General features: G+C 40.7%; 1 protein-coding gene across 2 annotated transcripts; it reads left to right on the top strand.

Annotated features, from left to right (window-relative positions):
- CCNT1 (cyclin T1) lies at window positions 1-26172 on the top strand (the record flags this gene model as incomplete). 2 transcript variants are annotated; one of them, XM_080939558.1, is made up of 9 exons in its annotated part: window positions 1-161; window positions 2651-2732; window positions 8652-8780; window positions 16821-16881; window positions 18736-18798; window positions 21104-21149; window positions 22675-22838; window positions 22988-23058; window positions 24666-26172. In XM_080939558.1, 9 exons carry the CDS (start codon window positions 1-3, stop codon window positions 26058-26060), a joined length of 2172 nt encoding a protein of 723 aa, XP_080795684.1. In that variant the 3' UTR covers window positions 26061-26172. The 2 variants fall into 2 exon arrangements, with proteins under 2 accessions (XP_080795684.1, XP_080795685.1); XM_080939559.1 differs by lacking the exons at window positions 21104-21149; window positions 22675-22838.
- Between the last annotated feature and the right edge of the window lie 1707 nt (window positions 26173-27879).

Here is a 27879-nt window from a genome sequence, read left to right on the forward strand (position 1 = left end):
ATGGAGGGAGAGAGGAAGAACAACAACAAACGGTGGTATTTTACTCGAGAGCAGCTGGAAAACAGCCCATCGCGTCGTTTTGGAGTGGACTCAGATAAAGAACTCTCTTATCGCCAGCAGGCGGCCAATCTACTCCAGGACATGGGACAACGTCTTAACGTGTATCCTTTCGGCCTAGGCCATCTGCCTCGGAGCGCGTCCGGCCATGCTTCGGCGTCCAGGCCGGCGACGCTGGCGGGGACAGAAGTGGGTAAGGTGGTGGCAGGAGCTGGGAGTCTAGTGGGGAGAGCCCACAATGGCGCTGGCCGAACCACTGTTCGCGCGAGGGAAGTGAGGCGGAGTCAATTTCCCGCTCGCTCACCGGTGCCACCGGCCGGGCTGCGAATTCGAACCTCTCCTGTCTTTGTGTTTTCGCTACTCCTTCTCAGAGCCCGTTCTCTGAATTCTGCCCTGTTTTAGTGGCTTTTGAGAGTCTCCTTTCTGCCGTGAGCCAAGGCTCCATTTAAGGCGTTTCACTCTCGACTCTTACCTCCCAAAGTGTCCAAAAAGGGTTTCAGGAAATTCTGTGCGCAAAGGACTTAGGAAGGTGGTCTAGGATTAGTGCTCCAGTTGTGGTTCTAAGCCTATTTCTCTTAGTTGCTGGCTAACCTGTCAAATTCTTGTTTGTCCCCCCCCCCATGTCCACCACTATGCTTGACAAATTCAGACGTTCTCGTTTCATAGAATCTAAAACGAAGGAAAGATGACAATTTAGGTTTATGTGTGTGGGGGGTATACGTGTTGATATGCTTTAAAGAGTTTTCAGAATATTAAGTCTTTGTTTTTTGGGGTACTAGTGATAGTTCATTCATTAATTTTCAATGTAGTTTAGTGATTTTTTTCCCCTCCTCCCCCAGTTTTTTCCTTATGTAAATATGGTCTTTTGTGGCAAAACTGATGAAGTTCTTTCCAGTTTGTGTGTGTGTGTGTGTGTGTAAAATATATATAATATATATATTATATATTATTTGCAGCTTTCACTTATGTAACATTTAAGAGTGATGCTGAGGGCTGGTCCTGGTCTCCCATGCCTTTGATCTGAGCTTTGGGGAACTAGGGGCAAGTAAGACCCTGTCTCAAAAAAGTGCAGAGTTTTGGTTTAGAGTGTTTAAGTCTGAAGGTTGTATATTGTTCCAAATCGATGTTCTCTTTATTGCTAATTGTTTCCTACTGAAATCCGTTTCCCCAGCATTTCAGTCAGTGCACAATTAAACCTCTCTGAGTTTCTGCATTTACAGAACCTTTTAAATGTGTGTTTAAACTTGTCACCATTATTTTGTCACCTTTATGCAGACTGTTGCTGAGGTCCTCGGGAATAAGTTTTTGGAGAGGTTGGAATGGTGCCCATTAATGAAAGACTGAATTAGAGGAATGCAAGAGTTTCTTTTCAGTGGATGATCATCAAATAATTTCAAAGGTTTTATACTTCAGAGGTCATGTAATATTTCTTGAAGGAATCAGAGCTAAGCAGGGTGTGGTGGTGCATACCTTTGCTCTGGATGCAGAGGTGAACATGTCTCTAAATTTTTTTTAAAGATTTATTTATTTATATAAGTACACTGTAGCTGTCTTCAGACACACCAGAAGAGGAGGACATCAGATCCCATTACAGATGGTTGAGAGCCACCATGTGGTTGCTGGGAATTGAATTCAGGACCTCTGAGAGAGCAGTCAGTGCTCTTAACCACTGAGCCATCTCTCCAGCCCTAGATCTCTAATTCTGATGCCAGCCTGGTCTACAGAGCAAGTTTCAGGACAGTCAGGGATACATAGAAAAATTCTGCCTTGAACACTGCCCCTACTCCCATTTCTCCCATTCCCCCCACCAAAAGAAAAGAAAGTAGAACTGGAAAATGTAGTTACTGAAGTTTTGAAGGTAAGAGAGATATAAGTTTCAAGAGCCTACTAAGGAAGGGCCTGGTAAATATACTTAATACGTTATTCTTGTTGGGCTAGAGAGAAGGCTCAGCAGTTACTGTTGAGGCAGCACCCACATGGCAGCCCATAATTATCTGTAAGTGCAATTCAGGGTAATCTCATGACCTCTTCTGACCTCTGGGGGCACCAGACACGACCACGACAGTGCACATACAGCCAGGCAAATGTTGATACACTTTAAAAGAAACCGTTTTCAAGTTAGGCAGGCAAAGATGGCCATCAGGAAATGGTCAAGCCTGATGACCTGAGTTCTATCCCTGGGACGCATAGGTAGAGAGCTGACTCCTGCAAACCGCCCTCTGACCTCACGAGTGCTGTCGCGTGCCCCTTCCACCCAAAAGTCAGCATAATGAAAGTTTACTGAGCTAAAGGATCATCTTTGCAGAAGGCAAGTGACAGGACAGGAAGCCTGAGATGTATGTAGCTTTGTATTGCATATTTATTTACACCTTGCTACTTGTTTATTCAGTCAATAAGTTCATACTTCGGACCTGTGAGGTAGAACACATGTTGTAGTTGGCAGTTGATTTACTTAGTGAAGGAAAACTGTCTGCTGTTGGGCTGGAAGATTAAGTTTGACTCTCCTGTGGGATCATCTGTTGTGCTTGGCCATTTGTTCCTTTGGGAAGGAGATTCTATTGTCTGGTTTTGACCCTTAACTGGAGCACTTCAGCTCACAACTGACGATCAATACTGCTATAGTGTACATGCACCGGTTCTACATGATCCAGTCTTTCACACAGTTCCATCGATATGTGAGTATAATTTTCTATGTGAAATCCCTCTGGCTCAAGTCTAGATGCTTATTTTACGATTGGTGTTGTTGTTACTGAACTGTGGTCTTAAGTTTAGAATTTAGGGCTAGTCATTTTAAGGTTAGGGAAACAAGCATGATTTAAATATAGCTTTCAGAGTGGTTATGGCCATAAGAAGACAAATATAAGTTAGATTTTTCAACATTTTTAAAAGTCTTTGAGAAAACATGTTTCAAATTTAGGGTAAAAAAAGATTTTGTGTGTTTGTGTGTGTGTGTGTGTGTGTGTGTGTGTGTGTGTGTTAGTGAACAGTAGAGTGTGTGAGTGTCTACAGCAGCTAGATGAGGACATGGACTTCCTGGGAACTAGAGATACGTGGCTGCTGTGAACCACCTAGGTGGGTACCGGGAACCAAACTACTGAGCTATCTCTAGCCGAAATAATACATTTTGAGTTGTCTTGTTTTGATGCTATAAGGAGAAAATTCGAAGCTAAGTATAATTCCTGTAAGAAATCAGCAGAGTTCAACTTAGGAGTAACAGGAAACTCTTGATCCTAAAATTCCTGATTTTGGGTGATCAGACGTTTTTACCCTTTTCCTCCTTAGCTCCCATAGTTCCAATTAGATTTTATTGAGGTGATTTGATAGCACTGAAACAGAAGTAATGAATGAAGAATGGAATTAAAGAGGAATTCCCTAGTTGTCTTTGTGATTATGAGGGTTTCCTACATTCAACTTTCCCCATTTCTTTTCATTCTTTTTCTTAACTCTATAGTAATGGCTGAACTTGAGCTGTCTAGCTCTGGCTGGCTTGAATCACCAGGCACTGGCATTATGAGCAGGAACACATGCCTGACAAGTATTCTCTTTCATTGTAATAAAGACTGCACTTAAGTGTTAGCACGGATTTGCCTATTTGATGACAATTTGATGACGTGCTTTCTTATTTATTGCCTTTGTGCTAATCTTGGTTAAGACAGACCTCTGTTTATTTCCATAGTACCTGCAGTAAGCTGGTTGAGTTAATGACCTGATAATTATTTTATTACAGGTACATTCTTTTGGATATCATATTTTGTTTGTTTTTATTTGTTTCTTGTTCTGAGATGGCCTCACTATGCAAGCCCTGGCTGGCCTGAAACTCACAGAGATTCACCTGCCTCAGAATACTGAGATTGAAGGCAAACATTACCGTAACTGGTGCCCTAACTAAGTAGTTGATCTTTTTTAGAGGATTCGCTTTTGGTTTTTTGGGTTTTTTAATTTTTTATTTTATTTTATTTTATTTTTTGCATATTCTGGAATTGGCACACCCTCTTTATATAACATTAATTTTATAATTTGAATTTCACTGTAATCAGTTAAAATTAGATTTAAGAGGGCTTAAAGCATGATATCCTTGATGTTAAGCTTGTCGAGCCTGCTTTTGTGTGTGTGTGTGTGTGTACATATGTAATGTACATGAAGTGTGTGTGAATGCAGTTCACACTTGTGTGGTGCACATATGTAAGTTAGAGGACATCTTGGTTCTCTTTCCTCCGTGGGGTCAGGTTGTGGAATTTGGGCAGTTGCCCGTCAGGTACTTTAACCCGCTGAGCTATCTTGCTAGCTGCCTTATGAATTTTGATTTATTTATATTACAAACATAATGAATTTGCATAGTAAAAATTAACGATAGAGAAATATGCATTGAAAACTCCCCTGTGCCTGTAGAGGTAATCATTGATCAATATTTGACATGCAGTTTCCCAGGCCTACTTCTGTATATGAACTAGTATGACCATGCCTCACCATATCCCTGTTGTACAGCTTTCTGGAACATTCTCTTTGTGCTGTTTCTCATTATTTAGGTGGCTGCAAGAAGATAGGGCATGGTAGTGTACACTTGTCATTTCGGGTCTTGAGGGCCAAGGGAGGAGGATCTAAAGAGTCTGAGGCTAGCATAGCTCATCGTGGACAAACAACTGCCAGTCAAGTGTGGTGGCTTGAGTTTGATCTTCTCAAGTTCTGTAAAAAGAAATCTGGCTGTGGTAGGTCAGGGGCTGGAGAAATGGTGGCCCAGATGCAGGTGTTCATGCTCATATATAAAAGTAAATAGAAAAAAATATCATAGATTACGTATTGGTTTTAAAAATGTAGGAGTGCTGTCTGCTTGTATATACCTGCTTGCAAGAAGAGGTGATCCGATCCCTTTATATGGTCACAAGCCACAATGTGGTTGCTGAGAATTGAACTCAAAAACCTATGAAGATCGGTCAGTGTTCTTAACTGCTGAGCCATCTCTCCAGTCTAGAAAAGGAATTTAAAAAAAAATCTTAACATGGGGCATCTAGGTGTAATTGCATCACTGGGGAGGTGGAGATAGCCAGCATTTAGTGAAGTTCTCGAACTCCAGGTTCAGTGAGAGACCTGGTTTAAAAAAGAAAAGAGATTGGAACACATTTCTGTCCTCAAACACCCTGAAAATAATTTAAAACCTTTTTTTGGGAGGGGGGCTCTTTAGGTATGGATGTTTTTCCTAAATATATGTTTGTACACTACATGCTTGCTTGGTGCCTGAGGAGATGAGAAATGGGCACCAGATCCCTTGGGACTGGAGTTACAAGTGGTTGTGAGCTGCCATGCTAAGAATCAAACCTGTCTTCTAGGATATTAGCTAGTGCTCTTAACTGCTGAATCCTCTATCTCCCAACTGATTATAAGAAGGGTCTCAAGGACTTGGGGGTGTGGCTTTGTTTACATGCTTTGCATATGTGAAGCCCTAATCTAGATTCTCTACCTGGAAAAAGGAAGCGGCTGTATAATATTTTCATCATTACAATAGTTTACCTCTGGTTGATTCTGCTGTGTTGTAAAAACATTTCTTGGCCTGGAGGTGGTGGTGCAAGGCTTTGGGCTCAGCCCTTGGAAAAAAATTGAGTTCCATGACATCCAGGGCTTCACCGAGAAAACCCTGGTGGGTGGGGAGGATATATCTCTATCCCTATCTATCTATCTATCTATCTATCTATCTATCTATCTATCTATCTATCTATTTATCTAAAAAAGTTCCCCCCCCCTTAGTCTTGCATTTACATAAATCCCTTGTAAACATTTTAATATAAGTGCCAAGGGTACACATAAGCAAAGTTTTGTTGTCAGTTTACCCTGCCGAAAGCATTTATCAAGTGTATTGGTTTCAGTTCCTCCCAGTGTTTGGTTCCAGTAGTGTGAGTCCTGCTGCTTCTGTGCACTTGAATTAAGGACTCACCATCTGAATTCCCACAAGTACTGTCTCAAATTTTTCTCAAGTGAGGAAATAGTTTCAGTAGATTACTTCTGATTTGTTTTATGTTGTATTTTAAAATCCTTGGTTATGTATGACATACGGTGTGTATTTAGCATGCTAGAGGTTTTGGGTTCAATCCATAGCACCAAAAGAAAAAAGACTCTTATTTTAATAGCAACAGATTTGGATATATTTTACCCTCATTAGTTGATTTATAAGAAATGAAGTTTAGGCAGGTGGGATGGTGCATGGTTTTAATTCCTGCACCCAGGAGGCAGGGGCAAGTGGAACTTGATGAGTTCCAGGCCAGCCTAGTCTACAAAGTGAGTTCCAGAACAGCTAGGGCTCTATTACACAGAGAAACCCTGTCTCAAAAAAACAAAACAAAAAAGAGAAGTAAAGTGCAGTTACTAAAAGTGTGTACACTGGGTTTAGACTTGGGATTTTGCTGATTTGTTTACTAGTTGTGTGGCTTGTGCAAGTGACCACATGCTCCAGATTTCTGACTTTATGTTCAGTAGTAATAGTGCCTGTTTCCAAAGGAGTTTATTAAAAATGTATATTTATTATATATGAGTACACTGTAGCTGTCTTCAGACACACCAGAAGAGAGCATCAGATCCCATTACAGATGGTTGTGAGCCACCATGTGGTTGCTGGGATTTGAACTCTAACCACTGAGCAACCTCTCTAGCCCCCCCAGGAGTTTATATTATATTTGTCTTCAGATTTCCTGTCTAAAACAAGCAGTTGGTGAAGCTTAGCTGAGGTGTTGCTTGCTTTGTTGTTTTTAATGAAGGAAATGCATAGTGTAAACTGGTATAAAATTGCCTCTTAGAGGTAGGTACAAGTGCCTGTAATCTAGTGTTAGGGAGTCTGAGGCAGAGGGTTGCCAGTTTGAGGCTAGCTAGCATTGCACAACATAGGGAAATCTTGTCTTGGTCTAGTAACATGCCTGGTACTGGGAAGGGTGCTTGCAGTCAAGCCTGACAACCTGAACTCAGTCCCTGGAGAGGTAGGGGAGACTGGGTCAGAATGAGGGCAAGTACTCTGCCAATGGATACACTCCCAATGCTGTCCTTCTTAATCTGTTCATCTAGAACAGATTGGACATCTAGACTGGTTCCAGTTTATTTAGCTTTTAAGAGTAATGGGAGAATAGAGAAAATTGTGCAGATAATCTTTGCAGTATTGCAGACTTTAGTCTAAAAATTGCAATTTAGGCAGTGTTACAGATAAGGATTACGATGTTTCAGGGTTTTATGGTTAGTTTTTGAGATCTTTACATGTAAATTGGCTTGAATTATTTTTCTTCCCTAAATATTTTCTGTCTCGTGACTTTGATAATTTATAGTTTTTTTGTTGTGTGATATGTGTCCTCACCCCTTTTCCCATGCCAGAGTTTCTCTGTGTACCTTGGCTGTCTTGGAGCTCACTATGTAGACTAGACTGGCTTGAATTTAGAGCCTGCCTGTGCCTCCCCAGTGCTGGGAGTAAAGGTGTGTGACACCACAGCCAGGTTATTTTTATTTTTTTATAGGCAGTCTTGTGTAGCTCAGGCTGACCTTGATGAATTCACTATGTAAATGAGGATGACTAAATTTACTGATCCCAGTGCTGGGACTATAGGGTGTACCACTATGTCTGTGCCCCCCCTCCCGCCCCCCACTTTTTTTATGTGGCATTGTGAATGGAAGGTAAGTACCATACCAATTGAACCACATTCCTAGTACCTGTAATTTTTTTTAGTATTTATGTATATGAGCACACTGTGGTTGTTTCCACACACACCAGAAGAGAGCACCAGATCCCACTACAGATGACTGTGAGCCACCATATGCTTACTGGGAATTGAACTCAGGATCTCTTTCCAGCCCTGTAATTTTTTTTTAAAGATGGGTTTATAAATAAAAAGAAAGTTTATTTTTTGAGACAGGATCTCCTATGCAGTTTCTGGGACATACCATGTAGACCAGGCTAGATTTGAACTCAGAGATCTAAGGAGTGCTGGGATTGCAGGTGTGGGCTGTCATATCCAACAAAAACATTTTTATTTAGTACATGTGTTGTATACATTTGTTTGTGTGTAGGGGGCAGAGACTAGAGGGTAGACATCAAGTCTTCTATTAGTATCTATTTTTCTGAAATAAGATCTCTCACCGACAGAGGAGCCTGCTATTTTTGCTAGACTGGTGACCGCTGAGCCCCTAGAATCCACCTATTTCTGCACCTTAATTCTGGTATTATAGATGTGCTGCTAAACCTGGATTGTATGTGTGCTGGAGTTTCAGACATAGATCACCACTTCATCTGATGAGCCCCCCAAATTTATTCTTAAGAATTCTACAATTCTCTCCCACCCACATTTCACAAAATTAGGCAGCCATGATGAGCCGTGTTTGTTTGAGAGCATTTGCGCTGACCTTCTCTAGCAGGTCTTCCAGTGGGCAGCAGCTAAGGGTCTGCCGTCTTACATGAATACCTGAGGGCCTGCTGAAGACTAGGCTATGGTTTCACAGGTGGCAAAAAGTATTAGCAAGAGGTCTGAGATTGTGGCAGAGACTTGATTTGTTTGACAATTAGTTCTTCCTAGATTGATTATCATTAATAAATAAATAACAAGTATGATTTTTTTTCCCCTTCTATGAAGTCTATGGCTCCAGCGGCCTTGTTTCTAGCAGCAAAAGTAGAAGAACAACCAAAAAAACTGGAACATGTCATCAAGGTAGCACACACCTGCCTCCATCCACAGGAGTCACTTCCTGACACAAGGAGTGAGGTGAGTGATTGTTTACACTTCATTTTGTAACTTTGAATCTGGGCTATTTCTGGGCTATTAAAATTTTCAGAGTTTAATTTTTATTTATTTTTATTTTTTAGCCTGAGATGGGATTTCTCTGTGTAGCCATGGCTGTAGACCAGGTTGGACTTGAACTCTCAGAAGTCCTTCCACTGTGCACGACCGCCCTGCCAGTTTTTTGTTTTGTTTTGTTTTGTTTTTAAGATTTATTTATTATATATAAGTACACTGTTGCTGTTGTCAGACACACCAGAAGAGGGTGTCGGATCCTATTACAGATGGTTGTGAGCCACCATGTGGTTGCTGGGAATTGAACTTAGGACCTCTCTCCAGGCCTGTATTTTTTTTTTTTTTTTTTTTTTTTTTTTTTAAAGATGGGTTTATAAGTTTTTAAAAAAAGTTTTTATTTTTTGAGACAGGATCACACTATGTAGTTTCTAGGACTCAGCATGTAGAGCAGGCTGGCTCAGACCTAAGGAGTACTGGAGTGCCAGGACCTCTGGAAAAGCAGTTAGTGCTCTTAACCACTGAGCCATCTCTTCAGCACTGCCAGTGTTGAATTCTGAAAATTAAAATATATATCAGTTTTATCTAAAAGTTTGTCTTAAAATTGAAAGCTGCATAAGTGCAAAGAAGAATTATATCACTTGAATAAGTTTCTTTCCACCCTCTATATCCAGAATATTTCTTATTCTCTCTTCTTTAAAAATGTCCAGGTAGTAGTTTATCATACACATGCACATTTACCTCTAACCGTTCTGTCAAGAAGCACACATCGTTTCCAGCTTTTTGTTTTTGTTTTGCTTTGAAGACAGGGTCTTTATGTACCCTGACTGTCCTAGAGCTCACTTTGTAGACCAGTCCAACCTCAAACTCTGGCTGCCTTGCCCCTGGAGCTCTAGGATTAAAAGTGTGTGCCATCACCTGGATGTTCCCAGCTTTTTATTGATGGTATAAGCATTCTTTTGTTGGTTATTTCTTTTTCTATCTTCCTTCCTTCCTTTCTTCCCTCCCTTCCTCCCTCTGTTCCACTTTCTTCCTTCCTTCCTTTCTTCCTTTCTAACTTCCTTTTTTGTTCATATTGTATTGTATTGTTTGTTTGTTTGTTTGTTTGTTTGTTTGTGTAGAGACAAGGTTTCTGTGTGTAGCTCTGGCTCACCCGGAACTTATTCTATACCAACCTGGCTTTGAACTAAGGAGAATGTCCAGACTGCCTCAGTATCCTAAGTGTTGGGATTAAAGGTGTGGACCATCACACCTGGCTTCTTGGTGTTACAAGCATTTTTTGTTGCTTTTCAAGACAGGGTTTCTTGGTGTAGCCCTGGTTGTCCTAAAATGGTTCTGTAGAACAGACTGGGTGTGAACACAGAGATTCACCTGCTTCTGCATCTTGAATATAGGGATCACAGGCATGTGCTACCTGGCTATACTATAAGCTTTTTTTAAAGGTAAAGTTTTGTTGTGGAAATTTTTTTATGAGAAAGGGCCATACTTAAACATCAGTCTGAAAATGAACCAAATGCCTAGAAATAGCAAAATTTATGTGTGTTTATTACTACATTTGATTTTAGCCAAAAGGCTGAGAAACATTATGGTCATTATTTTTTCAAGTCAGGGGTCAAACTCTTAAAAATTATTTCAGATTAGAGTTCACCTCTTTTTCTGTGATAAAAATGTTATTGAATGCAATTCTATAGGTACTCTGGACCTTCATCTTGTGTGTATACGTGTTTTATTTTCACTTATGCTTCCTTGGGGTGTGTGTGTATTGGTGATGTTAGGTGTTGAATCTAGGATCTCAGAAAATGCTAGGCAAACATTCTGTTGCAAAGCTTCTTTCTTCCCCAAGTTGGATTGGTGTGCATGCCTTTAATCCTAGCACTTAGAAAGCAGGTGGATCTCCTTGAGGGTCAATCTGGTTTATATAGTGAGTCTGAGAGCAGCCATTACTACAGAGTGACAGCCTGTGTCTTAAAAAAAAAGAAGAAAGAAAAAAACAAATTGACTTCTGATTTTGTTCATTTATTAAAAAGATGGTGTATTTAATTAAATATGCACATATGTGTCTGTGTGAGTGTGGGTGTTCATAGAGGCCGGAGATGGATCTTGGCTCCCTGTGACTGGAGGGATGAGTGGCAGTGAGCTGATGGGGGTCTTGGGTGGAAGAGCATGATGTGCTCCTGACTTCTGAGCTGCCTCCAGTTCTGCTGTTAGAAGTCAGAGATTGACACTGAGAATTCTAACACGCATAATTGAGGAAAAGTTAGGATTTCTGTTACTAGGTTATTTAAATCTTTTATGGGTGTAAGACTCACGGTTTATGAAGAAGATATATGGAATTTTATATGTTTTTACTTTTAGGAAATTTCTGTGTTCTAATTTTAATATATGCTACAAAAAGCAAGCATTGGTACCCACTTTTTATCACTATGATGAAGCATCTAAAAAACAACCTAAGGGAAGAAGGGCTTCCTTTTGGCTCACAGTTTGAAAAGTTTCAACCCATGGTTATGTAGCTCTATTACTTTTGGTCCCATGGCTATGAGGCAGAGCATCATGGCCAGGAAGGAGCAAGAGAGAGAGAGCAAAGTGCTCTTATGGTGGGAGAGCAGTAGCAGAGAGCCAGGGGCAAGATGCACTCTTTGAAGGGTGTGCTCCTGTGACCTACTTCCAAGGCCCAGCCTTCTGGTTTCCTTCACCTCCCAACAGTGCCATCAGATTATAACTGCATCTGGATTAACCTACTGAGAGGTCAGAGCTCTCATGATCCAATTACTTCCTAAAGGCCCATCAGCTGAGAGCCACACCCTAACTTATAAATATGTGGGGTGTGTGTGTGCGTGTGCATGACAGCCAGCTGTTTGGAGGCCAGAACAGCTTCATGACATAGATTCTCTCTTTCCCCCTTTAGCTGGGTTCCTGGGATCAGACTCAGGCTCCTAGCCTTGCAACAGCTTAACTTGACAACATTTTGATTGCTGAACTATCTCTTTAGCTTGATACCTGAACCCTTTAACACATGAGACTGTGGGAGACATTTCACATTCAAACCATAACACACCTTTCCCCTCTCCAAAGCATAGTCGCATTATTCCTTACTTTGAGTACTAAGCCCAAATGAAGTGATAATAGGAAGATTTTTATTTCAGTATGTGAAGAAGAGAGCTTGTGAAGTTAACTATTTTAAGATTTATTTATTTATTTATTACATATAAGTATACTATAGCTGTCTTCAGATACCTGAAGAGGGCAAAGAGGGCATCAGATCTCATTACAGATGGTTGTGAGCCACCATGTGGTTGCTGGGATTTGAACTCAGGACCTCTGGAAGATCAGTCAGTGCTCTAACCACTGAGCCATCTCTCCAGCCCCAGTCTCTGTTTTGAACCGTAAGTATGAAGCTCTGTGACAAGAAGAGTACTCAAATTGTTCTCTCTTGATATGTAAACTTTTATTATTTATGTGTTTGCTTGGTTTTTCAAGTCAGGGTTTCTCTGTGTAGCCATGGCTGTCATAAAACTCACTATGTAGATCAGGCTGTCTTTGAACTCAGCAATCTGCTTGCCCCTGCCTCAGATTACCTGGTTCAAAAGCTGTGCCACCAGTGCCTGACAATTTTTTATTTTTATATTGTGTGTATACATATTGTGCCTGCACAAATTCAGATTCCCTAGAACTGAAGTTAGAGATAGTTGTGAGCTGCTGTGGGTGCTGGGAAATTGAATGTGGGTCATTTGAAGAGTGGGTCAGTTCTTGATTGCTAAGCATCTCTTTAGCCAGTATGATCTCTTAACTCCTTACCTTAACTCATTTCATTTTAGAGATGAATTCTTTAAATAGAAGAACCATATTTGTAGAATTTGAAAGAATAAATTTTTGTTAAACTTTATTGTAATTCTCAATGAGTGGGGAGGAGGCATAGCTCAGTGGTAGTGCATTTTATTAGCTTATGTGAGGCCTGGCTACCTTTAACTAAGACTTTAAAGCTCAGTGTAGGGCCGGCAAGTGGTCTTACTGGGAAAGAGAGTGGAGAGAGACAGACTCCTCCAAGTTGTCCTCTTACCTGCACACACAAGCTAAAGTGTGCAGGTCTCTTCTCCCAAGAACCATAAACAAATGTAAAACAGTGAGTTTAGTAAATTCACCTTTCACTCCACAATGATATTTTAATTTTCAGTAGCCCCCCTTTTCCAATCCTTTTATCTAAAAGAGAAAAAAGATAATGAAAAAAAAAAAGGAAAGATAAAAATCCCTAAGTCTAAGGTCCTTATTTAGTTTCTTCACTCTCCAAGACCATAATTATTTGTAAATCATCCCTTAAAACGACAACATAAGCCTCATTTCTAAAATGAGCAAAACCATACACCTCAACTTAAGGGACTGGGATGAAATTGCTACCTGCTGAATTGGTGCAAAGAATTCCTGTTTGGGCCCCAAAGGGAAGTTGGGAAAATGGTTGAGTTGGAAGAGAGCTGGCTGTAGCATTCGATGTTCAGCTTCTGTGTGTTGAGAAACTCCAGATTGGACAGTTGGAGGCCTGGCCAAGTGAACTAGCTATTCTGAAAATGTCTTGGAAGCAAGGTTTTAGAGGAAAAAGCTTTGCAGTTGAGGAAAAATCAAGCAGGGAGCAGAACAGCATCTCGGCATCCCTGAGGGTGAATCCGATAAGGCCTGTCTGACAAACCTTACAATCAATACATAGTTAATAGACATCTGTATGCATATATGCAGGGTGCACAAATCAGTTAAGGATCTTTCTGATCTTTGAGCAGATGAAAGACATCTGTCTTTAGAAGTTAGTTTAGATTATATATCAGATTATAATATTTTTATCTATACCATTTAAAAGAATGGTATGAAAAGTCTTGAGGATTTGGTAGTCAACTCTATTGGTTATGCAAAGATACATCTTTTTGTCTCTGTCAGTAGTCTCAGCTGTTCTTAAGTAGCAGGATCAGTGCATGCATTACCTGCTTTGTTAATGTTGCCAATCTCCCTCTTTTTGTCTGTAGCCAAGATCTTCTGGGGGTGGTCCAGAGTTAAATCTTTTCAATAATTTGGATAGAAAATACAACTTTTCCTGTTGGAACAAAAAGGAGATACATAACCTATCTCCTTTTTTTCATTTTGGGATTCTTTTCATTTTGGTATCAGCAGTCTTTCTACCCAGTGTATCTTAGCACCTGTGCTGTTTCATTGGCTTTTTTAAAAAAGTCAGGTCTGGAGAGATGGTTTTTAACCACTGACTGCTCTTCCAGAAGTCCTGATTTCAATTCCCAGCAACCACATGGTAGCTCACAACCATCTGTAATGGGATCCTACGCCCTTTTCTGGTGTGTCTGAAGACAGCTACAGTGTACATGTGTATACACACACACACACATACACACTTTAAAATTTTCTTTTTAAAGTGAAAGTTCACCAAGCACATTTTAAACCATTTTTGGGAGATATCATATCTCCCTAACATTTTCTTAAAATTCTGTTAGGTATTTTTATAATGGCTTGACCTACAGGTAAGCTATGTCTGGAGTAGGCTTCATACCGTAATGTTCATAAAATTTTTGTATTTAATGGGCATATGTCTGAGCATCATCAGCTTTAATCTGTAAAGGCATCTCCAGGACAGCTATCATCTCTAATGAATGCAGTCTCAGAATCATTCCAGGCAGAAGTCCAGTAGAGCTCTGAACATGTATATATCAGTTGTATGATGTATGAACATGTGTACATATCTCAATTCTGAAAACTATAAAATGAAACACAACCTATTTGACCTAATTATTGAAGTTACCTTCAATCAGCAGAAACTGGAATCTTAATCCCATATATTTATATGCGTTGCCATTCTAATTTCTCAAGCCCCTATGCAACCTTCCTGTCTAGAACTACGTTTTTTTGATATTACTGTATGTTCCAAATTGGATTCTTCTAAGGGTTTCCTATTTTGACTTAAAGATCTCTAATTTAGCATCTAATTTCTCAGTCTCTTCTTTTTTCAAGACTGTCTTAATATGATTTCTCCCACAGAGGACACAGTGTGCTAATGAGTGAGGCAAGACCACATGCAATTTGGATGCAGTGTGTCAGGCATTGTTTCTCTCTGTCCAGAATACAGAAAACAGTTTTCCTTCTTAATTTGAAACTTCTCCCTAAGAACTTTATTTTTTTATTTAAATTAAATATTTTTTATATTAATTTCCCTTTTATTGTTTAAGCTCAATACCTTATCTGTTTAGACTCTTGAGACTTTTTAGTTTATACCTTTTGCTAGACCTGTCCGGGCCTCTCCAGCCTGCTGTGCTTCTGCGAGGCTTTAGACCTTCCCTGAACAGCCTTCACTGGTCCCTGGCCCACGTGCCCTACCATGCTTGGTTGGAGCGGTGTCTTACCAGACACCGAGCTGGGGACTCAGTGGGCCCAGATTAGGCTGCAGGTTTTCTCTGTGGACCTTGGCACTAACCATGCTCTCCGCCTGGAAGAGTGCTAGCTTTCCAGAGCAGCGTGCAGCTCTTGGAAGAACTGCAAGCTGTGTCTCTTCTCAGCAGCTACAGGAGTGCAAACCAAGCCTTCTGAGAGCTGTAGTTCAGCTGGGTTTTCATGGAGTGCTGTGACTTTCTTTACCTAAGATCTAAACTTGGATTCTAAGTGAGTTCTTGCCACACATTGGTTCGCTGACATGTAGGACAACCAATTTATTAAGCGTATCCCTGACTAGCTTAAAAATAATTGGGATTCAGACTGATTATTTGATTCGGTTTTGGCAGTTAATGGTGGGTAGCCCCTTATCTATTTTTCTTTGGGGGTGTATTTTTTATTGGATATTTTATGTATTTACATTTCAAATGTTATTCCCTTTTCCTGTTCCCCCCTCTCCCATCCCTTTTCCCCTTGCTTCTATGAGGATGTTCCCCCTAATATACTTTTCTAACTGTTGGCCTGGCTACCTTCCAAAGGTGTAACCTCAGATACTTGCTGTTTCTCATAGCCTTGTGCTGATGGTTTATCTTGTGTTTACATCTTCCTTTCCTCTTGTTCTTCCTTCTCCCCTAACCAGGTAACTCAAAACCCACCTACATCTAATCCCTCCAGTATTTTAATTAACCATTAGGTTTAGACTAAGGAACAAGATTTGCACAAGCAAAGCTTGTAAACGTGAGAACACACTCATAGTGGGTACAGAATTTAGCATTACATAGCAACAGACCAAACCTCAACAGAGAGGCTGGCTTCCAACTCAGAGATCCATTTCACCTGCCTGTTCCCTGGGCTGTGATTAAAGGTGTGAACTACAATGCCTAGTTTCTTTGAACTCTTGTAAATAAATACAAGAGAAAAATTTAATGTTGAGTAAATTTTTATGTTAGATGCTTAGAGCAGTGTTAAAGAGCAAATACAATGTGACAATTTCTCGTGTGTTATTTCTCATTTCTAGATTATCTAATTTATAAGATTTAAAATATCTGAAAATGCAGTTGTGCTTTTAAGTAGCCTTACATATAAAGTGTTATCTCTTGATGTTTGGGCTTTTTCTGACCTGAATGGGATAGGCATAAAAACTATGTTCCAGTTCTTACACTAGCTTTTATCTTCCATTCCACCTCTCTTAAGAGTTTAGGAATTTTACGTGTATTAGTAGTTGCCTACATGAAGTTTTAAGTGTGCTGCATATAATCGTTGCCTGTGAAGGCCAGAGGGAGTGTTGGATTCCTAAAGATTTGATTTATTTATTTGAGTACACTGTAGCTATTTTTAGACACACCAGAAGTAGCTATTTTCAGACACCCCAGAAGAGGACATAGGATTCCATTACAGATGGTTGTGAGCCACTATGTGGTTGCTGGGAATTGAACTCGGGACCTCTGGAAGAACAGTCAGTGAGTGCTCTTAACCACTGAGCCATCTCTAGCCCGAAGAGCCATCTCTTAGGGAGCTCCATCCATACCTTTTCATTGTTTTGTTTTCAAAATTGTTTACACATTTGTGGGACGTTAACTTCTGTTTTTTTTCCCCCCTTAGGCCTACCTACAACAAGTTCAAGATCTGGTGATTTTAGAGAGCATAATTTTGCAGACCTTAGGTAAGTTAATTTTCCTTTAAAGCATGAAAAATGTGTATAGAATATTGATTTCATGTTAAAGTTTGTAAGACTGGGAGAAAATTTTTTGAAAGCTTTGGGACGAGTTGGTTCCTAGTTAATAATGGCTGTGGGGCTCATTAAATGGAAACAGACCATTCATTACTTAACTCTGGTCTGTTTCCACAGTGTTAGGTTTTTGCTGACCCTTGAAACAGCTTTTAGTCAAGATTTTATTTTTAATTTTTCTCATTGTAATGTTTGATTTATCTGGTAGTTTGCTAGTTTTTGTTTGGTTTTGTTTTTCAGGAGAGTTTATATGTGTAGCTTTGGCTCTTTTGGAGTCACTCTGTAGATCAGGCTAGCCTTGAACTCAAAGATCCACCTGCTTCTTCCTCCCATTTTTTGGGATTAAAGGCATGCATGTGCCACCACAACCTGGCTAGTTTGGCAGTTTTTAACCTGATAAATAATGACCAAAAGGGCTACTCATTCTCCCGTGAATTGTTAATAGTCTGACAGTGTATCTGGATAATAGCATTTTGCTTGTGTGTACCCGCCTCTCTTTATGTATGTGTCTGTGTTTTGTTTACTTGGTTTTTAGATTGGATTCACCTTGTAGGCAAGTTGACTTTAAAAACTCATCATCTGCCAGGCCTCCTGAGTGTACTACTATACATGACTGGGGTTTTTATTTATGCACTCAAGAAAATTTACTTATGCCAGTTTTTCAGTATACTGGCCCTGTTGAGTAATTTTGGAAATGACCTTTTGAAATAGGATCAAACAATCAGTACACATCATAGTGGAGCTGACGAAATGGATCACAGTGAGGTTTTAAGATGCTGTAATACAGCTCTCAGGTGGCAGAGGCAGAAGCAGGATTGCCAAGAGTTGCAGCCAGCACAGCTACAGAGTGAATAGTTGGTAGAATGCTTAGCATTCACAAACCCTATGTTTGATATTTAGTCCTCAGGTCCAAAGTGAGTGTAGTAGCACATTCTTGTATTCCAGCATCTGGGAGCTGGAGGTAAGAGGATCTTAAATTCAGTAATTCTCAGCAACATAGTGAGTTTGAGGCCAGCCTGGGCTACGTGGTACTGTCTCTTCCTACTCTTTACTTTCCCATATGAAAGAGACTAATTAAGTTTCAGAAGCCACCATTATTTGTATGGCTGTTTCTTTCAGCCGTGCTATATTCTTTTGTTTCTGAAAAGCATTCAAACATTCTATTAGGTTTATTTTTATTTTTTAAGTAATTATTTTTTATGTAAATGAATATACTGTAGCTGTCTTCAGACACACCAGAAGAGGGCATCAGTTCATTACAGATGGTTGTGAACCACCATGTGGTTGTTGGAATTGAACTCAGGACCTCTGGAAGAACAGTCGCTCTTAACTGCTGAGCCATCTCTCCAGCCTCCTCTATTAGGTTTATTTCATTATATAAGTAAGTGTATGAGTGTTTTACCTTCATTTTTGTCTGCACCATGTATGTATCTGGTGCCAACAGAGATCAGAAGAGTCAGATCTTTGGAACTGCAACCACCATGTGGGTGCTGGGTCACACTCGGCTCTCTGAAACACCCACTCTAAACCTAAAGCTCTCTCTCTACCTCCATAAAAAGAGGTTGTTGTGTTCAAAGGTGGTCTCCTCCCGTGGTCTTTAGATCTTACTTGTTGTACCTTTGCTAGCGCTTTGGAGATGGTAGATACTTTGAGTCACTTAGTCTCTGGACAGTAAGTACTTTTGAGAGAGAAAAGTGAATGGGCCATTAGTAATTCAGAGATTAAGTGTATTGAATATTTTTAGCTTTGTTAAAAGTAACCAGTTACTTTTTTTTTTTCTTTATAAAGGGTTTGAACTAACAATTGATCACCCACATACACATGTGGTAAAGTGTACCCAACTTGTCCGAGGTAAGTAACCCTAACTGCTTGAATTGCTTAGTTATTTGGGGCTGTACCTGGCTCTAGACTCAGGCATAACACAGCCACCTTGTTCCAGATTCGGACTGAAAGACCTGCTTGGCTGGAGTCATACACTGGCTTCTGACCAATTGGAAACTATTTTTAGATCTTTTAATTTAACCAGACAGTGCGGTTAGTATTGTCATTTTGACAGAATCACTTGGAAGACAGGCCCTTGGGTTTGTGTGTGGAGAATTATGTTGATTCTGTTGAGGTGGGAAGACTAGATGTGGGGCGGCCCTGTTCCCTGCCAGGATCTCAGGCTGTGCAGTAGAGAAGTGGAGCCCTGTTTCCTGACTCCATACATGTGACACTGCTTCATGTTCCAGCTGTTGTGGCTTCTCCACTGTAATGGGCTGGACTGTGAGCCAAACAGGAAAAGGAACTAAGAGTCAACTTTTGTCTGGGGTATTTGACCGGGTGTAAGGATAGATTTGGAAAAGTCCCCTGAGTTTGAACCCTGGATCCCACAGTGGGGGGACAGAACTGACTTCCAAAAGTTGTAGTATTCTAGTGCCCTAACCCCACATCCCGTATGAACACATGTAGACAAGTACAGTTTCCTTTTTGAGCATGGATGATCTTCTTTTAGTTCATGTGTAATTAAAGGAAATCCCAGTGATGATACAGAATTCATTTGAACTTCTATTAATCACAATACATTGGGTAGGATTTAAAAATTATACTAGTTTATTACTTTAATGTACATGGGTGTTTTGCCTGAGTGTCTGTGACTGGCATGTGTAGCTGGTATACTTGGAGGCTAGATGGGGGAGTCACATCTACTGGAACAGGATTTATAGTTGGTTAAGAGTCACCTTGAAGGAACTATCTGTGCAGTACTGATAAAAAATTAGTTCTCAAATGGTATAAAATATTTATTTCTGAGACACAGCCTCACTCTGTAGCCTTGGCTTGACTGAAATTTGCTAAATAGACCAGGCTGGGTGGAGTTGAGAGCTCTGCCGCCTAAATGCTAGAGTTAGATGCCAGTACTGCCGTGCCCTGCCCTGTGCTTATGTTTGTTTTTGTGTTACAGAGTTTAGACATAGAACAAGTGCTCTACCATTGAGTAACATTCCTATTCCTCAAGGGTTCCCTCTATTTAGATAGTGTCCATAGTCTCTGGGGGCAGGTGTGGTAGCACACACTTACATTCCCAATACTTAGGCTGAGGCAGGAAGATTAAGTTCTGAGCTAGCCTGGGCTATATTTTGAGTTCAAGATAAACAGACTGCATCCTAAGACCTATTCACTACACAAACAGCAAATGAAAAAGGAATATCTGGGGTTGGACGTACAGCTAAGTGGTGAAGCGTTTGCTTAATACACACCAAGTCCTGGGTTGTATTTAAAACCTGAAAAGACAAATATTATTGTGCATTGTCTTTTAGAGTTTTATGTGCCAAACTGGAGACTAGTCTTATTTTAATATTGTTTTATGAGAATTGAAATTTTAGAAAATGTATGAGTTTCTACAAGTACTGTACATTAAAACCTAAAACAAACATCTTTTAGTATGTGTCATAGGTAAGGTGTGGGGGTGGTGTTTATGTGCCACTTGGCACAAGCAGAGGAGGCTGCAGGGTAACTTTGGGAGTCAGTTCTCGATTGCTCTTGGGGATTGCTGTTGAGAGACATGGATATGTGCTTTTCTAGAAAAGTCTCTGAAATTCTACAGAAGATAAAAATTGGTTGTCTTGCTTGATTGTTTTTTGGGGGGTGTGTGGAATGTTTTATTTCTCATTGTAGTTTTTGAAACAGGTGTTGTTTGATGTTCAAGGGATTAAATCACAGTCTACTCAGTTGAAATTTTTTTTTTTAAAACAAAGAGTTCCTTTCTCCAAATAATGTCAAGGCCTCCTGGATTCTGACTTTGGAGCCAGGTCCAATTGGCTCCTCTCTTACCTTGGTCTTTCTCAGTGACCTCGTGAATCAGAATCTCTGTCCTGTTCTAAATAAAGCTTGAGTCTCTAGATCTGGAAGCAGCATAATTGTTAACTTCAGATTAGAAGTCAGTGGAACATGTGCTTGGCCTGAAAGACCCTGTGTTCAGTTGCCAGCATCCCAGTTGACCCCAAAGTCAGTGATCTGTTTACCTGAGTAGAATATAAACGCTAGGTGACCAGCCACACTCTCTGTGCTGCCTAGTTTCCCACCGTCTGCAGTACTTGCAGTGCCGTAGGACATGTTTACTAAGTGTTTGTTGAGAGAAAATGGAACTAATAATGTCTTTTTCTTTTGTTTTTGTTAGCAAGCAAGGACTTAGCACAGACATCTTACTTCATGGCAACCAACAGGTTTATATTTTTATTTTCCTCCTCTTTTGTTTTTGGGTTTGGAATTGGGTTGGGCTGGGCTTGTCACCTCTTGAGGGGTTTATAGTATCACTTAGTGAACCAGAGCTAAAAGACCATAGAAATGACCTTTGATATTGTATTGTAGACAGTGCTCTGGAGAATGGATTTTTCTGCAGATTCTTTTTACCTATCCCATATTTGTTCTATCCCTTTAATTTGCTAGAGCTTTTGTACTTACTTAGCATACATAATTCTATGCACTGTCTTTGCTAAAAAATGTCCAAGAGCACAACCTGAACATTCATGTCATTTTGGATTTTGGGGGTTGTTGATTTTCTTCTCCTTTGCCCAAGCAATGGGAAAGTCTACATGTATTTGAAATATATATATTATAAAATAAATTTAAAAAATATTGTAAAAGCTGTTAGTATATAGCTTGTTCTGTTAAGTGACCTGCTTATTCTCCCCTGATTTCCATATTGTTTACTCAGTCATCCTCAGTCACCAAGTGTGAGGTCAGTTTTAGTAAGCCAGCACTGCTAAGCACAGGCAGGCGGGAGGGCAAACAGACAGACACACCCACACAAGGAAGGAGGAGAAATGAAACAAATTTAAAGGAAGAGTCAGGCTTTATGTATAGTAGTACTGTAATTGGGAGATAGGGTTGCTGTGAGTTTGAGGCAGCCAAAGAATGACACCTGTCTACAACCCAAATAGAATCTTTGAAAAAAACCAATCAGGTGTATTTGTATTTGAGACAGCAACTTTTTTTTTTTTTTATTTTTTAAGACTGGATCTCATTACTTAAGCCAGCCTTGAACTCTACTTCCCATGTTTTGGGATCATAAGCATCTGCTATGTTGGCTTTGGTTGTTTTTCTTTTCTTTCGGTTTTGGCTTGAGACAGACAAGCAGTCTTGGAATTTGCCATGTAAACTAGGCTGGCCTCAAACTCACAGAGACCCACCAGCCAGCCCTTGCCTCCCAAGTGCTAGGGTTAAAGGGGTGCCTCACCAAGGCTGACTACCTAGATTTTTTTTTTTTTTGTTTTGTTTTGTTTTGTTTTGTTCTTTTTGTTTTGGTTTCCTATTCACTAACCAATGTGTGATACTAGGAAATTTAGAAATGTTAGCCCAAACAATATTTTAATAGAAACTCACATTGAAGTGCTGAAGAGATTGGTCCCCAGCACATACACAGCTCTTCCAGAGGGCCTGTTGTAGGTTCGCCACCACCTGCAACTCCAGCTGTAGGAGGTCTAACACCTCTGGCCTCCCCGGACACCTCACTTGTGCTTATACCCAACACAGACATGTACACATAACCGAAAGTAAATCTTAAAAAGCAAAAAAGGAAAGAAGAAAATCATGTTGAATGCTGAATCAGAGCACAGGATATTTCTTGCTCTTCTCACTCTCCCGTGGTTTTTGGTTTTGTTTTTTGTTTTTTAAATAATGGAGAGTTTTAGTTTAGGGTTGAGAATTGAGGGCTCATGACACTCTCTGTTTCCTTCCCTTTGATGTCAGCCTGCATTTGACCACATTTAGCCTGCAGTACACACCTCCTGTGGTGGCCTGTGTCTGCATCCATCTGGCTTGCAAGTGGTCCAACTGGGAGATCCCAGTCTCAACTGACGGGAAGCACTGGTGGGAGTATGTTGACGCCACTGTGACCTTGGAACTTTTAGATGGTAAGTTTTAGTGTAAGGGACCTTGAAACGCACATCTTGATTTGTCACATGTCTGGCCAGACATGACTTGAAAACAGTGAGTTAGTTAAGGTCATTATCGTTTGATTTCATTCTTGTCTCTGAGCATCTCTTGACTGTTTTGTTTGTAGAATTGACACATGAATTTCTACAGATTCTAGAGAAAACGCCAAGCAGGCTGAAACGTATTCGGAACTGGAGGGTAAGACTTATTGCTGACAAACTTTCTTTCTCTTAACTAACTGCAGTAGTTGAATATACCAGAATTGGATGTGTGCACTAGGTTTGGAGTTTCCTTCTTAGCACTAATTGTGTCTTTATAGTATGTATACAAATTGAGATTTTGTTCTTCAAGGGATAAAGACTGCAGGCACAAGGTATAGATGGAATTAAAAGATGAGTGTGATTTTCTCTTTGATATTAGCTACTTTAAAAATATTTTAGGGCTGGTGAGGTAGCTCAGTGGTTCTTGCAGAGGTCCTGAGTTCAATTCCTAGCATTCACATAGTGGCTCATGACTTTCTATAAAGGGATCTGATGCCTCTCTGGGGTATAAGCATGCATGCAGATAGAGCACTCCTACGTTTAAAATTTTAATTAACTCAATAGTTAAAAAAGAGAAACCTTTAAAAATGTATTATTCTCTTCTTCCATACCTCTCCTCCTTTCTTCTTTTTTTAAAAATAGTATAGAATAGAGTTTATTCAGGGCATAGGGAGGGGAGTTGAGAGGGTAATAGAGGCAGAGAAAGGCAGAGATTGTAGAGAAGTAGAGGCCAGCCATGAGCACATAGAGAGGGGGAGGTAATGGGGAGAATGGGGGAGCAAGAAGGAAAGAGCAAGAGCAAGAGTCCTTCCTTCATTTTAGAAAGATTTATCATTACTGTTGGGCATGGTGCTGCATGCTTTAATATCAGCACTGGGAGACAGATTCGGGAAGATCTCTGAGCTTGCCACTACCTGGGGCTACATATACTGAGACCTGGGGTTTGGGGGAGATTTATTTTTATTTTTTGTGTATGTTTGCCTACATTTATGTGCATGCAGTACTCGTGGAGGCCAGAGGTGTCAGATCTTCTGGAATTGCACTTTTAAGTGGGCGTGAGCTGCTATAGTTGCTGAGGACAGAATCCAGCCAGGTCCACTGCAACAGCAGCAAGTTTTCTCGACTGCTGAACCTGTACAGGGCCCTGCCTTTTATCACCAGCACAACCCCCCCCCCCCAAAAAAAAAAAAAAAAAAAAAGAAAGAAAGAAAAGAAAAGAAATAAGGCCTTCTCCTAAACCCTTTTGCGATAAGGTCTCCTATAGCTCCAGCTGCCTGAGCCTTGCTGTTACAGAGGCTGACCTTGGAGTCTTAATCCTCTTGCCTCTGCCTCTACCATATAAGTGCTCTGCAAGCGTGTGCCACCATGCATGAAATGTCCCTTATTTCTTATTAGTTCAGATCAATTCTAGGTTTGGTGAGTTGTAGATCATTTTTGCCTTTAGAAGCTTAGAGTTACTTAATCTTTTATTTTTATAAAAAAGCTCAAGTTTTCTAGAATTTATTTAAAGGCTAACTGCAGCCCTAAGTGTTTATACTAAATGTTTAAGACTGGTTTTATATTCTGGGTGTAACAATGAATGCCTTTAAGTGCTCAGGAGGTAGGGACAGGAGGATCTCTGAGTTTGAGACGTGCCTGATCTCAACACCCCCCCCAAGTACATACAAAGGGATAGAAGTCATCAGGAAGTTCTCCTTGGTTGTCATTTCTGTGCACTACCCCTTAGTGCATTCTTGGAGTGAAGATTTGTTTGCTTAATTCTAGGCATACCAGGCTGCCATGAAAACCAAACCAGATGACCGAGGAGCGGATGAAAACACATCGGAGCAGACAATCCTCAATATGATTTCTCAGACCTCTTCAGACACAACTATCGCAGGCTTAATGAGCATGTCAACTACGTCTACAAGTGCAGTGCCTTCCCTGCCTGCCTCTGAAGAGTCGTCAGGCAGTCTGACTAGTGTGGATATGTTGCAAGGTGAACGATGGCTGTCTTCCCAGCCTCCCTTTAAACTTGAAGCCTCTCAGGGTCATCGGACGAGTGAGAATTTAGCACTTATTGGAGTTGATCATTCCTTGCAACACGATGGCTCGAATGCATTTGCTTCCCAGAAGCAGACTAGCAAGAGTGTGCCATCAGCTAAAGTTTCACTTAAAGAATACCGTGCAAAGCACGCTGAAGAGTTGGCTGCTCAGAAGAGGCAGCTGGAGAATATGGAGGCCAATGTAAAGTCACAGTATGCATATGCTGCCCAGAATCTCCTGTCTCATGACAGCCATTCTTCGGTTATTCTAAAAATGCCCATTGAGGGCTCAGAAAACCCTGAGCGTCCATTTCTGGAAAAGGCTGACAAATCAGCTCTGAAAATGAGACTCCCAGCGGCTAGCGGAGATAAAGCAGCTTCTTCCAAGCCAGAGGAGATAAAAATGCGAATCAAAGTGCACTCTGCAGGTGACAAGCACAATTCTGTAGAAGACAGTGTTGCCAAGAGCCGAGAGCACAAAGAGAAGCAGAGGACTCACCCGTCTAACCACCACCACCATCACAACCATCACTCACACAAGCACTCTCACTTACAGCTGCCGGTTGGCCCTGTGAGCAAACGCCCAAGTGATCCAAAACACAGCAGCCAGACAAGCACCTTAGCACACAAAACCTATAGCTTGTCTAGTACTTTGTCTTCTTCAAGCTCTACTCGAAAAAGGGGGCCCCCAGAAGAGACTGGGGCAGCAGTATTTGATCATCCAGCCAAGATTGCCAAGAGTACTAAATCTTCCTTGAATTTCCCCTTCCCGCCTCTTCCCACAATGACCCTGCCTGGGCATAGCTCAGACACAAGTGGCCTGCCCTTTGCCCAGCCTAGCTGTAAAACTCGAGCTCCTCATATGAAACTGGATAAAGGTCCTCCTGGGGCTAATGGTCACAACACAACTCAGTCAATAGATTATCAAGATACTGTGAATATGCTCCACTCCCTGCTTAGTGCCCAGGGTGTTCAGCCCACTCAGCCCCCTGCATTTGAATTTGTCCATTCTTACGGTGAATATATGAATCCCAGAGCTGGTGGCATCTCCTCCAGATCTGGCAATACAGACAAACCTCGGCCACCACCCCTCCCATCAGAACCCCCTCCACCACTTCCACCTCTTCCTAAGTGAAAAAAAAGAAAAAAGAGGCAAAAACTTCAAAAACAAAAAACACTTTTTTGTTTTGTTTTTTTGTTTTGACTACTGATACTAGACTACGAAAATTACATCCCTTATGAAATATGTCACCTAAGGAATAAATTGCTATTGAGACAGGTGGGAGGGTGGTGGGGGCCGTGGTTATTTTGTCTGCTGCCTCATACATCTGTAGTTCGTACTGGTATTAGAGAGGCAAGATTGTGCTGAAGCTGTGAAGGATTAAGAACACTCTATTCTTGGCCTCTCCTCATCCTAATTAGGTTGATTGGAGTAGTTATCTTCCCTCTTCTTGCCAGAACTGAAATGTGGAGGGCATATTAAGCAGTTGTGTTTAACGTATCAGAAGAGAGGAAGTATTTAAACGTCAAATCTTTAAGAGACTTTTAAAAAATAATTTAAAGAAAGTAAGTTATCTGTTTAGTTTTTTTTTTATATAATTGGGAAGGGGAAAGGGGTTTTGCTGTGTGTATGAGGAACATAGCAATGACTGGGGGGAGGGGGTTGGAGGGTGGGAATGTGTGCAGGTTGGGGGGGGGAGGGTAGGCTCTTGGCCAAGAGTGAAATAGTCTCAGGCCACTTGAAGTATTGAGATCTTTAAAGTGCGTGCGTGCGTGCGTGCGTGGAGTGTGTGTTGAAAATCATGTTACCTTTTCCCTCCCACTCTTAGCCATTTTCACAACTCAACATTCTACTAGAGAGCATAGTTGGCCTTGAAACTATCAAGAGGCACGTATTGACAGTGAGTCCGCCCTCCACCACATGCCTACGTTGTAATGGAGTAGAACTTCTAGCTTCTAGTTTGGGCAGGTGTAGCCAATGACCTGACTCTTGCACCATTACGGAAACTCCCCCTTTACCCCTTTTTTGTGTTTTCAATGCAGAATGGAGGTGGGCTGGAGGAAGAAGCCTAAAAGCAAGGCTGGCCTCTCCCTACAGAATTGGGCCTTTTAGGTTGGGCTTTTGGAAAGCTCAGGTCTCTGAAGGGAAGAAGGGTGTGCTTGCAAGTCCTGTCTGAAAAGATCAGACCATGTGTGAGAAAAGGATTGAGAGAAGCCAGGAAGTTACCGATACTAAAAACAATGAGATTGTGATTTGGGATTCTGAAGACTTTGTGTATAAGTTACATTATGAATGTAAAACTTGCTTTTTATCTGTTTATCTAATGGAAAACAACTGCACACTTGCAGTTTGCAGCCTATTTGACTTCAGAGACAAGTTTGAATTTAACAGCATTGGTATGATGAGTAAGCGAGCCTAGCCAACAGACAATGTTGTGTTTAGATTATTTCTTAGTGGGTGGCTTTTGATTCTAGACAGATTCTTAAAAGTCCTTTTAAAAAAAAGTGGATCAGGAATCCTTTTGTGGAGCTTGATTGTTCCAGACATTAGAAGTAAATATTTTTGATGAAGGAAATCTTTGAAGAAATACTGACTAGATAAAAATTTTCAGCCAAGCTGTCTAGCTGAAAGTGCTACCTAGCCCCAGATAAATTTTGTTATTTGGTTTGTTGCAAATTATGTATTGTAGGGTTTTTGTTTTTGTTTTTGTTTTTTTTTTTTTTTTTTTTTTTTTTTTTTTTTGACTATGGATAAGATGGTGCTATGAAAATAATTTGTCTCTTGTTTTAATTAATGAAGCTTCTGTCATGCCAAGTAGTCTTTAGGGAGAAATCAGATTCTTTTCATTGAAAGTCATAGGGACACAGAAGTTGTACGGGTGCTGCTTGCCAGGAAGAGACTGGGAAAAACAGAGGCAGTTACTGTTGCTGATGTGCTGGCCCGATAGAGGAAA

The sequence above is a fragment of the Micromys minutus genome, assembly GCF_963924665.1.
Source record: "Micromys minutus genome assembly, chromosome: 27".
Taxonomy (NCBI): Eukaryota; Metazoa; Chordata; class Mammalia; order Rodentia; family Muridae; genus Micromys; species Micromys minutus.